At 35.2% G+C, this 13,430-nt stretch overlaps 1 protein-coding gene across 2 annotated transcripts in view; it reads right to left on the minus strand.

Annotated features, from left to right (window-relative positions):
• Positions 1 to 13,430, minus strand: part of NT5DC2 (5'-nucleotidase domain containing 2) — a 271,150-nt gene that overhangs the window by 41,366 nt on the left and 216,354 nt on the right. For both annotated transcript variants that reach the window (XM_053721025.1, XM_053721024.1), the window contains exon 11: positions 3,534 to 3,620. In XM_053721025.1, the coding sequence (XP_053577000.1) occupies positions 3,534 to 3,620 (87 nt within the window). The remainder of the gene's footprint in view (positions 1 to 3,533; positions 3,621 to 13,430) is intronic.

The following is a 13,430-nucleotide window of genomic DNA, read 5'->3' on the forward strand; positions in this document are numbered from 1 at the left end:
ACATCATGGCAAGGAAGCAAATTTGATAGTAGAAGTAAATTGGATTTTTTTTTAAAATAGTCTGTTCTGTCTGAATCACAAAAGACAATGTTTGGGTTTCATATCCCTTTATTAGGTAGTTTTATCTCACAGAGATTTCTATAAAATAAGCGGATAAACTCACAACTCATGTAACTTATGGCTCACACAACTCATTATGTGCCGCTTCTGCTACTGAAAACCTTAATAGAATTTTTATCACTGAAGTAATTCATTCATCACATAGCTCTTCCCACCACAGCTGTTTCAACTTGATTATCCTTCATCTACTGCTCTATTTATAGCCCCTATATTGGTTCTACAAGTCATACAAAGTTTCAAATTTAAAGGGTCATTTGATCAACAATTCAATGAAGAGGTGTGACAGACACACGGCTGGGAAACTTCGCCAAAAGGGTCCTTTTTGTACCTGGAACTTGCAGGTATAGAGCAGAGAAAAGTGATTCTAGCAAGAGTCCACCCAAATAACCAGACAAGGCCAGTATTCAGCTGAAACACAAATCGACTTTATTGGGAAAAACACACTGCTTATATACACACTGGCCATCTTGATAAGAGCCTTATATGATCCCCAGATCTCCCATCATTGCCGCCCCTCCAGACAGACTTGCGCCCCCATAGGAGCCATAGTTCCATAGAGACCCTACAATACCTAGGTAACGGTTTCGGGGTGATCCCGGGGGAGAGGTGGCCATTCTAGGGTGTTGTTTGGGGAGCAGTTACTGGGGCAGTGCAAACATGTTCTCTGGAGCGATGGATCACACTTTACTATCTGGCAGACTGATGGAAAGAATCTGGGTGTGGCAGATGCCAGAAGAATGCTAGCTACAGGAATGCATAGTGCCTACTGTAAAGTTTGGTGGAAGAGGGATAAGGATCTGGAGCTGTTTAGGCTTTGGGCTTGGCCCCTTATTTCCAGTGAACGGCTCTCTTAATGCTACAGAATACAAAGACATTTTAGACAACTGGTGCTTCCAACTTTGATCCTTTAAAAGTGATCCCCTGTGCACAAAGCAAGCGCTAAGACTTGGTTTGATGAGTTTGGTGTGGATGAAATCAGGTGGCCTGTGCAGAGCCCCAAACTCAACCCCACTAAACACCTCTGGGTTGAACTAGAGCCAGACCTTCTCATCCAACATTAATGCCTGACCTCACAACTGCTCTTTTGGTTGAATGGGCACAAATTTTCCACAGACACACTTTGTGGAAAGATTTCCAATAGAGTGGCAGCTGGTATAGCCATAAAGGAGGTAGGTATAGACTACTAAGTATTGGTATTTTGGAAGGTGAACTGATGCTAAGAGTAGAACCATAAAATGTGTAATTGAAATTATTTGACAAATTTAGGAAACTCTAAAGAAAATGACAGACATAAGTGACTTTTTTGAATTTCATAAAGTTTTCCCCCTGTATTTGCATATTCCTGCAAATTTAAAGTTTCTACTGAAAAAAAACAAGGAAGGATTTAAGATAAAAAAACACTGAAACTTTTGGGTAAATGCAATGACCGCAGAGAACTAAACAGCTTTAGAACAAGGGGTGGAGTATATAATGCATTGTACCCTTGCATGGTGTAGGATTTTATCACAGCACAAATGCATTTGAAAAGCTTAAGATAAATGGGTTATTTGAACAATTTTCAATTTACTGAAATGAGCTTAGATTTGGAAACCACACAAAAAAGCTATACAACGCACTTCAGTAATTCTGATAAATGCGAATGGGCTTCACTGACACTCAGCCAACCCAGTTAAACAGCCCCCAACTCAATTATCACATCTACCCCTCTTCTGGTCCAGGCTGCTAAAAGCACCACTCTGTGGATAAACCACAATTGCACAGATGGAGACAGCAGTTCATAGGGAGCTGGGTGTTGTATCAACTTACATTCGACTTCTTCTTGCCACTCAAACAGCAAGATTACAAGTAGCACGTTATGAGTTTTCCGCGTGTGAGATATTTACATACATATATATATATATATATATATATATATATCACTATAAATAGATATATCTGTCCGAAAATGATCACATATATACAGAAATATTTATTTAGAAATAAATAGAACATTTTCCGCTAACAAAACAACCTTGCAATATGAAATATTCATATTTTCATGTACACTTTTCAAGGAGAATACGTCTATTTGTCTTCTCCATTGACTTCTAAGGGGAATATGTGAACACGCACGTGATTTCGCAGTTTGCATTGCGCAATTTAATGAGCGCACACAATAAGTTATTTTGCAACTTGTAATACCTGCGCAACCCCAAATGAGAAAAAGCCATAATCGCGTTTTTGCAACTGATTTGACGTACGACTTGTAATCTTGCCCAAAGAGAGGAGTCACCAGCAGCTGCACCATGAATCTAAACTACTAATCTGTTACCAGGCACCTCTCCAAACTGCTGATGGGTACAGGTTCTGGTTTCTGCCACAGATAGTAATAGTTGAAGACTCCCCACGAAACAAACCGAGCCAGCGATGCGCACAGCAATAAGCAAAATAATTATCTAACTGGTGGAGTTTTGTATTGGGTACATCATGACAGCTGTATATCTAATACTTTATTATTTCTCTGATCTATCTAATATTTTATAACCCTTCTTACTATGCTTCTCTCTAATAATATTCATCTATCCACATTTTGAAGATTTTGCCTATTGCATCAGCCATACAAAAGGACCATCTATCTCTCTCTCAAATTCTTCTCTATGTTTTATACATTTAAAACATTTATTTTTTATTATGATATAGGTCTACCACTATCACAAAATATACAACATCCTCATACTTTACAATAAGATAGTTGTCTTTATTTCTCAAGTGGATCAAGCCTATAAAATTAATGACCATGAAAAAGCAGATACTTCTGACGTGCACAGCGGAAAAAATTGTTTTGGTTCATTTCGGACCGATTTGGATTTTTTCTAATTTTGTTTCGGATTGATTCATATTCAGATACATTCGAATGTATTCGTTTCGGGTTCATTAGGATTCAAATAAATTCAGATGTATTCTTTTCGGATTTGATTAGTAAATACGGAAGTTCGGTATGAGTTATGTTGATTCAGATGGTTCCAAGTTACACAAATGGAATTATTTCACTGTTCTATCTCATTAAATCTCACTAAATTTAATTTATATACTAAATTGTGATTAGTCCATGGCTATTCGAATGTAACTAATAAATCCAAACTAATTCCGATTTATTAGTTACAAAAGCATTCGGATTAGTTTAGTTTCGTTGCTAGGGTAATTCGGAAATTAGATTCGAATCTCTGAATTTGGCGAATTTGGACGAATTTCGATTCGGAACAAAACGCACATGTCTAGATTTAATCATGTTCTCTTCACTAAATGATTTATGACCCAACACTTCTGTTTTCGTTGTATACTTTTGCATTTTTTTATCCTGTATATACAAATTATCTCTGTACAACAAAAGGAAATATGTAATTTGAAGTGAAGTAGAAAATGACTATACTTACAGCTAAGTCACTATATAGATGGTCACCAAAGTAAAGTACGTGGGATCCTCTCCAGCCTGTTAATCGTAGGAAATCATACAGGTTTCCCTAAAAAACAAAAATTGAATTGTGAAGTCATATTATGTAAATCTCTAACACATCTATATTTTTATTTAGTTATAGAAGAAATTCAAATATATTTACAAGCATAGTCTGTATTTTCTGAAGTTAAAGGACAAATTAAATACAGTAGAGTTGAATAATCTGTAAATGCATAATAAAAAGACAATGCAATGACACTTCAAATGAGCAATAGATTTTTTTCTGAAACATTTCAAATTGTATTTAAATTTACCACCCCTCGTATCATGTGACAATTATCAGCCAATCACAGACTAATTTACACAAACACTGTGAACAAAAAGTGTGTATATAAAAAGACCGTGAACAATTTAATAATGGGCGTAAATTGGACAGTCTCTTAAAACTGCTGCTCTACCTGAATCACGAAAGTCAGTTTTGCCTTTATTTTCTGTTTAAAGGGACATGCAAGTGGAATATTAAGTCCTGGCATATCATAATGACAAACTTTACTATTTCAATTGTGTTAAAAAGGCAGCATTATTATTTTTTAAACATAAAGTCTATACAAAATTTATAGTAACCCTATTTTATTAGCATTTTATTTAATCATTTGCATTCCATTTAATCATGGACACTGCAAGGAAGACTTATTACCGGGAAAATGGGTATATATTTTATTGGAAGATTCCATAATGGGTCAAAGTAACCTACCATGCATTAAAGGACCAGTAAATACAGTAGATTTGCAGAATAAAGAAATGCATGATAACAAGACAATGCAATAACTCTTAGGGGCTGATTTATTAACGGTCGAATGCATCTTTATGCATCTGTTTCCATGTGAACCTTCAGGCTCGCAGGAAACAGGAGTAAAGACCGCTGCTCCTTAACTCATCCGCTACCTCTGAGGCGGCAGACAGCAATCCACCCGATCGCATATAATCGGGTTGATTGACACCCCCTGATAGTGGCCTTATTGGCCGCGAATCTGCAGGGGGCGGTATTGCACAAGCAGTTCACCAGAACTGCTTGTGCAATGATAAATGGTGATTTGACGCCCCTATATACGATTATACCCCACAAAGAAGGGATAGAGGCTGTGTAATATTTTCTTAACAAAGATAATACAATGGCAGAGGAACAAATAGATTTTACTATGGAAGGTATTTTATACATTTTAACCTATAACTATTTTAATTTTGATAATAAGTTTTATAAACAACTATGCTGTACGGCGATGGGGACCAGATTCACGCCTAGCTATGCGAACTTATATAAGGGTAAATGGGAGACCAAATTTTGGGACTCCTGCCCAGGTAGCATGAATCTGGTCCTCTATCATCGATATATTGATGATATTTTCATGATACGGCAAGGTACAGAGGAAGACTTAAAATTTACAATAGAGGTGATGAACAAAAACGAACAAAACCTCAAGTTCACCTATGAATTCAGCCATACTAACATAGCATTTTTAAACGTTTTTATAGCGATAGAAAATGGTAAAATTGAAACCTCCACCTTTTTTAAAAAGTCGACTGTATTAATTATATTCACCAATCAAGCTGCCATCATCACACTTGGAAATCTAATATACCAAAGGGACAATTATTAAGAGTTAAGAAAAATTGTTCAAAAGCAGGAAAGTGTTTGGAACAGTCGAGCCTTTTAAAAAATAGATTTTTGGAAAAAGGATATTCAGAAGATGTGCTGGAGAATACCATTAAAACTGTCAACACAATAGACAGAGAATCTCTTTTGGTCTATAAAAACAAAAAGAAGAATAAATGGAAATGAGATTGTTGTGACACTGATTACAAAATACAGTGAAAATTGCATTCTAATTGAACGCATAGTTAAGAATAATTGGTACTTATTGAAACAAGACAATATAATAGGTGAAAATCTAAGCAAATGTCCCTAAATTTATTTACTGCAAATCTGAAAACTTCAAAACAATGCTAGCACCAAGTCTACAAAATAATATCAAAGGGGAGAGACTAAAAGGCTTTTTCCCCTGTGGATGTTGTAAAGCATGTCAGCATGGTGTCAAGGGTGACACATTTAAATAAAATATTAGCAAAGAGGTTTTCAAGATTATCATTCCCTTTCAGGATAAGGGGGTAATTTACCTGATAGAATGTGGTTGTGGCCTCCCATATGTTGGACAGACAACACGGAGTGTCAAAGACAGGATTAGGGAACACCTATTAGCCATTAAACATAGTAGAGATGATGTCCCACTATATAAACATTTTCACGATAAACATGGAGGCAAAAATACAAGTCTCAAATATATGGCTATATGTAAAGTACCAAAATAATGGAGAGGGGGAGATTATGGTAAAAGACTGCTGCAAGCTGAGGCAAAATGGATCTTTTACATAGATAGTATAAACCCACAGGGCCTTAATGCTGATTTTGAAGTTTTTCATCTTTATAACTGTTATCTTTTTAACTAAGTTATTTATAAGTTACATATATTTTTAATTAAGTTATGGCTAATTGTCCATTTTATATAATCTAAAATTCAGCAATATAATATGACACCTCCCCCACTGCTTAGTTTGCACTTTATCCAAATGTATTTTATTAATTTTTTTTTATTAAATATATTTTATGTAATATGTTTTTAAAGTTGTACCGTTTTTATAATATCTATTTTTATAATATCATCTATTTTTATAAATGATATCTGTTTTTAGAATTGTATCAATTTTTGTAATTGTATTAATTTTTATAATTTTAATAATTGTATTATGTCTTATTGTTCTTATTTTACAAAACATTGCCATATATTACTGTATTTCGGTATAATACTTTATATAATTTATTATTAATTGTATTAGTGGTACATATAGATTAATTCTTCCCACCGATATGGAGAATCCTTAATACTAGAGTGAACATAACTATCTGTATTCTAGACTCTAGTATACTGATAATGAATATTAGCCTTTAATATATATACATATGTATATTGACAACTAGTCAATTTTCTAATAACACCTCTAATAAATAATCATTCATGAAAACTCCATTTCCCAGAATTCCAACACACCACCGGCTACGATGACATAGCTGAACCGGAAATAACAATCTGGCAAACCAGAAGTGATGCGTCACCCAGAAGTGACGTAATGTCTCTTATAGAATCTAATATCCGAATATGGATCAATGATCTTGATGCTTGTGTTGCATTTAGTGACAATGAACATTATGAACAATTTACATCACAAAGATTTGTAGCTTTGGTTTTAAAATGTAATCACAAAGGGGAATCGGTTTGTAACAATATGTCCAATACTGGAAGTAACCCAGTTATAAGCATCAACGGTCACCATTTTGTCTAAGGGCATTATAGGATTTTCATGACACATGAAATGGCAATCTGAGGCGGGAAACTGCCTCCATTCTGAATGGTAATTACAGGCTATTTAAGCCATGTTATTACTAGCAGTTGACATCTTGAGAAAGGCCCGGTTTGGGGCAGAAAACGTGTCGCTATATACGTAATCACAGTTTTTAATATATTTAGATACTTTAGCCTATGTTTGGCGCTCCCTCCTTCTATATATATATAGCTATTCGCTTAGAGTTTTTAGGGATCTCACTTTGGGAGCTTGTATCCTTTAGATGTTTACATGCTCAGTAGCAGCTGGTGACTCAAAATTGTAAATATTAAAAAAATGTGCACATTTTGTAAATGGAAGTAAATTGGAAAGTTGTTTAACCTTTTAAAGCCGTTATGACGTTCTATTCCGTCATAATTAGACTGGGCTTTAAAGTCGTTATGACGGAATAGAACGTCATAGCTAACGGCTGTCCTGAAGCCTTCTGTGCTTCAAGGATTTAATCGCGGTCTGGAGGGCATTCCTAGGATTGTAGGGACGCCCCCCAGATGCGATCCAATAATTGAGTGTCCCTTTAAATTTCTTTATAGGCTAGAACAAATTGTAGCTAGAACACAGTAAGTATCGACAAGTGAATTTGAAACATATGCTAAATAAAGGCTATTTGTTTAACTAATTCTTTTTTCTAATCTGAATATGTAAACTTTTGCTTTTAGCATCCACAAGAAGCTAAATCTGTGAATACAGACAGACTTTTGATACAATATCTGGATTGCTTATCTCATGGTTAAAGTAGAAAAGGCAATATTAAAAGTGCTCTGAGCAATAATGCATAACAAATAAATCCCCATCACTTATATAGAAGGCATTAACCCCTCCACCATCACAAAAAGATGATGATCAGGCAAGTGAATCATCCTGGCTCCATACCCAGCTGCTCTTAAGCATTCAAACATTTGCAAGGGATTACAGAACATCCGAGCCTTAGCCTAACATTCTGCAGTTATTGCCATTATTCCCAAAAGGAAGGTGCTGATTATCTGTAACACTTAGCATCAGGGAGATTCTGTTGAGGAGGTGGGGGCCTCATCAAACCCGTCTCACTTTTTTGTCACCTAGACAGACATGAAACACATTTAAAAAAAAGATGTAGACCCTTTGATAAAATGAGGGTTCCCTGCCCCCTTAGGATACAGGTAACCCCAGTGAGCAATGGTTACCATCTACAACACTAACCACAAGGAATGCACGGCAAAATACACCATTTTTATCTTCTGCCTTGAATTATTAGACAAACGCAAGACACCTCATATGAGACACAGCAATTCTCTCTTTTGAATGAGGGGTCACATGCCCTCTAATATGCAGGTGATTGCCATAATGCCATTTTTCAGTGCCTCCTACAGAACAGCTTTTTGGGAAGAGGGAGCCAGTCTCATGTCGTTCATATTGGTAGATAATTGCTACACATATTAGCATTCATCTACATTGTACAGCAATAGGGGGCTCCAAAGGAGATGCTATTACCTATAAACAGCCCCCTACACCATAGACACAAATGCGCAAACACAAAAACCCTAATATGAGATCACAAATTGTTTAAATCATTTTACACATAGCGCTGCGGAATCTGTTGGCGCTCTACAAATAACCGATAATAATAATAAAATAATAATACACGCATTACTATGACTCCAGAATGGGTTGCCCTAAAGTGAAGATTACGCAAGGACTTACAACACAATTTCCAGTAAAAATCTTAAATTAGCAATAACAACAAAAGTAAAAATGTACTACAAATAATAAGAGGCAAATGAATAATGAAGGGGTTCACTAAAAAATAAACAAAAGATTAAATATAGCTGCAAGCAGCAATTGAGGTGGCCAAGCGCATCGCCTTTGCAATGGCATACAAGCTGCTAAGTAACATCATATAGCTATAAAGCAAATTTCACAGCTTTAACTTAAGCGGTTGCAAAGAAAACACATTTTCGAAATTTTCGCGTAAACCAATATGACTGCCATAGCTTGTGACCAATTCCTTCAAAAAGAACATCTGTGTCTCTAGGTCACACTATAAGATTACACAGCAAGTTTTAAAGTTCTAACATAAGCGTTTGCAAAGAAAATAGATTTTTGAAATATTCGCATAAAACAAAATGGCTGCCAGATCATATGATATACAGCCTCCATATTATGCACAATAATTCTCACCATAGATGTCAACAAACAGGGCAAAAATAAAGCATTTTTGTAAAGTTGTTTTTGTTTTATTAATAATTTAAAAATATAGTTAAGTGTTTTTGAGCAATTCAAAATGGCTGCCAAACCACAAGACCTATAAACTTCTCTTGAACAAATCTGAATGTTAGTCATAAGATAACTCTATAAACAAAATTTCAAGTCTGTGCCATAAGCGGTTTCGGAGAAGAAGATTTTTTTAGTTTTTAAAAACAGAGCATACGAAACAAAATGGCCATACTAATGCTCATTATAGACCTCTACAATTTGCAGAAGTTTCATGAAAATTTGCAAATGTTTTATTTCATGAAGGCGACTGCACAGAGAAAATTTTGACTGCAATATTGCCTTTAGGGGTCATGACTATTTGTAATAATGTGTCTGCTACACTGTAATATAGTTAAATAGTGTAAACATAATGCATAAAGTGCAAATTTACGCAATTAAACAGCGATAAAAAAGCGAATGGCTCATAGCGGCCATGTTGATTATGGAAAATTCGCAGTTTTAACAATCTTGGTAGAGGACCTTGCAAGGAGCATACGTGCAAAATTGCATTTTATTGCACTAAGCGATTTAAGAGAAGAAAATGTTTAAATATTTTTGCAAAATGCAAGATGGTTGCTACATCATGTGACCAAGGCACTTCTGTTGAGCAATGGCAAATCTAGGTAATAGCAGCACTAAGCAGAGCAAGTTTCAAAGTTGCAACATAAGCAGTTCCAGAGCTAAAGATTATTAAGCAGTTCTCGAAATTTGTCGCAAAAAACAATATGGCTGCATAACCTTATGACCTATGAGTTCAATATTGCATGAGATGTAGCATTGCAATAGGCTAAATCAGCATGCCTGATTACAAGAGTTTAGCATAAGTAATTTATGTTTTGTGAGCAATTGACTCAAAAGAGGCAGTATTGAATTACAAATAAATACCATAAACTTAAAACTGTTATTGCTACCGCATCATGTGACTGATTCACTCCTAATGAGCAATTGTGAATCTAGGTCACAATATAAGACTGTACAGCAAATTTCACAGTTCTTACATAAGCGGTTGCAAAGAAAATAGACTTTCGGTATTTTCACGTAAACAAAGATGGCTGCCCGATCGTAAGATATACAGCCTCCATATTACGCATAATAGTGATCACTATAGATGTCAATAAGCATGGCAAAAATAAAGCATTTTTGTAAGACGGTTTTAGTTTTATTATTAATATAAATATATCGTTAAGCAATTTTGAACAATTCAAAATGGCTGCCAAACCACATGACCAATTGACTTCTCTTGAACAAATCTGAATATTGGTCATAAGATAACTCTACAAACCAAGTTTCACGTCTGTCTCATAATCGGTTTCGGAGAAGAAGATTTTTGTAGTTTTTAAAAACAGCGTATACGAAACAAAATGGCCGCCACACTGTGCAATGTATGGCTTTCGAATTGCACATACTAATGCTCACCATAGACCTCTACACTTTTTAGAAGTTTCATGAAAATTTGCAAATGTTTTATTTCATGAAGGCGACTGCGCAGTGCGAATTTTAACTGCAATATTGTCTTTAAGGGTTATGACTATGTGTAATCATGTGTCTATTACACTGTAATATTGTTAAATATTGAAAAACTAATGTATAAAGTGCAAATTTACGCAATTAAATGTCGATAAAAAGGTTAATGTCTCACGGCAGCCATGTTGATTATGGAAAAATCACAGTTTGAACAAACTTGGTAGAGGTCGTTGCAAGGAGCATTTGTGCAAAATTGTGCATCATTGCACTAAGAGGTTTAAGAGAAGATGTTTGAAGATTTTCGCAAAATGCAAGATGGCTGCCACATCAAGTGACCGAGGCACTTTTCTTGAACAACAGCAAATCTAGGTCATAGTAGCACTAAGCACAGCAAGTTTCAAAGTTGTAACATAAGCGGTTCCAGAGCTAAAGATTTTTAAGCGTTTGTCGAAATTTGTTGCAAAAAGCAATATGGCTGTCAGAGCATGTGACCTATGAGTTCAATTTTGCATGAGATGTAGCAGAGCAATAGGATGTAGCAGCATACCTGATTTCAAGAGCTTTGCACAAGCAGTTAAGCAGTTATGGGTAATTGTATAAAAAGCTTGGCGGAATAAAAAGAATAATAATAAATATAGCTGCAAGCAGCGATAGAGGTGGCCATGCGCATCGACATTGCAATGGCATAAAAGCAGCTAAGTCACAATATAAAGCTTTATAGAAGATTTTACAATTCTAACATTAGCAGTTGGAAAGAAAACACATTTTTGAAATTTTTGCGTTTTTTAAGATAACTGCCCCACCATATGATCAATACTTTCATCACGATCAGATGTAACTCTAGGTCACAAGATTTTGTTTTACAGCAAATTTCACAGCTTTATCATAAGCGGTTGGAAAGAAAACACGTTTTCAAAATGTTCGCGTAAACCAATATGGCTGCCACAGCTTGTGACCAATGCCTTTAACATGAACAACTATATATATATATATATATATATATATATATATATATATATAAGGTTATACAGCAAGTTTCACAGTTCTAACATAAGCAGTTGCAGAGAAAATAGATTTTCGAAATATTCGCATAAAACAAAATGGCTGCCAGATCATATGATATACAGCCTCCATATTATGCACAATAGTGCTCGCTATAGATGTCAATAAGCGTGGCAAAAATAAAGCATTTTTGTAAAACGGTTTTTGTTTTATTATCAATTTTAAAATATCGTTAAGTGTTTTTGAACAATTCAAAATGGCTGCCAAACCACATGACCTATCAACTTCTCTTGAACAAATCTTAATGTTAGTCATAAGATAACTGTGTAAACAAAATTTCAAGTGTGTGCCTTAAGTAGTTTCGGAGAAGAAGATTTTTATAGTTTTTTAAAGCAGCGCATACGAAACAAAATGGCCGCCAAGCTATGCATTGTATGGCTTTCAAATTGTACATACTAATGCTCACTATAGACCTCTACAATATGCAGAAGTTTTATGAAAATTTGCAGATGTTTTATTTCACGAAGGCGACTGCGCAGTGCACATATTTAGTGCAATATTGCCATTAGAATTCATGACTGTGTACTCATGTGTCTGTTACACTGTAATATAGTTAAATAGCGTAAACATAATGCATAAAGTCCAAATTTACGCAATAAAACAGCGATAAAAAGGCGAATGGCTCATAGCAGCCATGTTGATAATGGAAAATTCACAGTTTGAACAAACTTGGTAGAGGACCTTGCAAAGAGCACATGTGCAAAATTGCGCTTAATTGCACTTAGCGGTTGCAGAGAAGAAGATGTTTAAAGATTTTCGCACATTTCAAAATGGCAGCTAGATCATGTGACTAAATTACTTCTCTTGAACAAACTTTATTCTAGGTCAGTACAGCAGTACACACAGCAAGTTTCACAGCTGTAACATAAGCGGTTCTGGAGAAGAAGATTTTCAAGCGGTTGTCAAAATTTTTCGCAAAAAGCAATATGACTGCTAGATCACATGACCTATAAGATTTATTTTGCACAGGATTATGCACAGAATAGATCTCTAGCAGTGTGCCAAATTTCATGATTTTTTGAGTTATGCTGTGGTTATTATAAGCATTTGAAACAAACGGCGGAAAGGTGGCCATGCGCATCGACTTTGCAATGGCATACAAGCTGCTAAGTCACAATATATAGCTATACAGCAAATTTCAAAGATTTAACATAAGCGGTTGCAAAGAAATCACATTTTCAAAATTTTCGCGTAAATCAATATGGCTGCCACAGCTTGTAACTAATTCCATCAACATGAACAACTGTGTATCTAGGTCACAATATAAGGTTATACAGCAAGTTTCACAGTTCTAACATAAGTGGTTGCAGAGAAAATAGATTTTCGAAATTTTCGCGTAAAACAAAATGGCTGCCAGATCATATAATATAAAGCCTCCATATTATGCACAATAGTTCTCACTATAGATGTCGATACACACTGCAAAAATAAAGCATTTTTGTAAAATGGTTGTTGTTTAATTAATAATTTAAAAATTTCGTTAAGCGTTTTTGAACAATTCAAAATGGCTGCCAAACCACATGACCTATCAACTTCTCTTGAACAAATCTGAATGTTAATCATAACATAACTCTGTAAACAAAATTTCAAGTCTGTGCCATAAGCGGTTTAGGAGAAGAAGATTTTTGTAGCTTTTAAAAACAGCGCATATGAAACAAAATGGCCG

This window comes from Bombina bombina, chromosome 7 (genome assembly GCF_027579735.1).
Source record: "Bombina bombina isolate aBomBom1 chromosome 7, aBomBom1.pri, whole genome shotgun sequence".
NCBI lineage: Eukaryota > Metazoa > Chordata > Amphibia > Anura > Bombinatoridae > Bombina > Bombina bombina.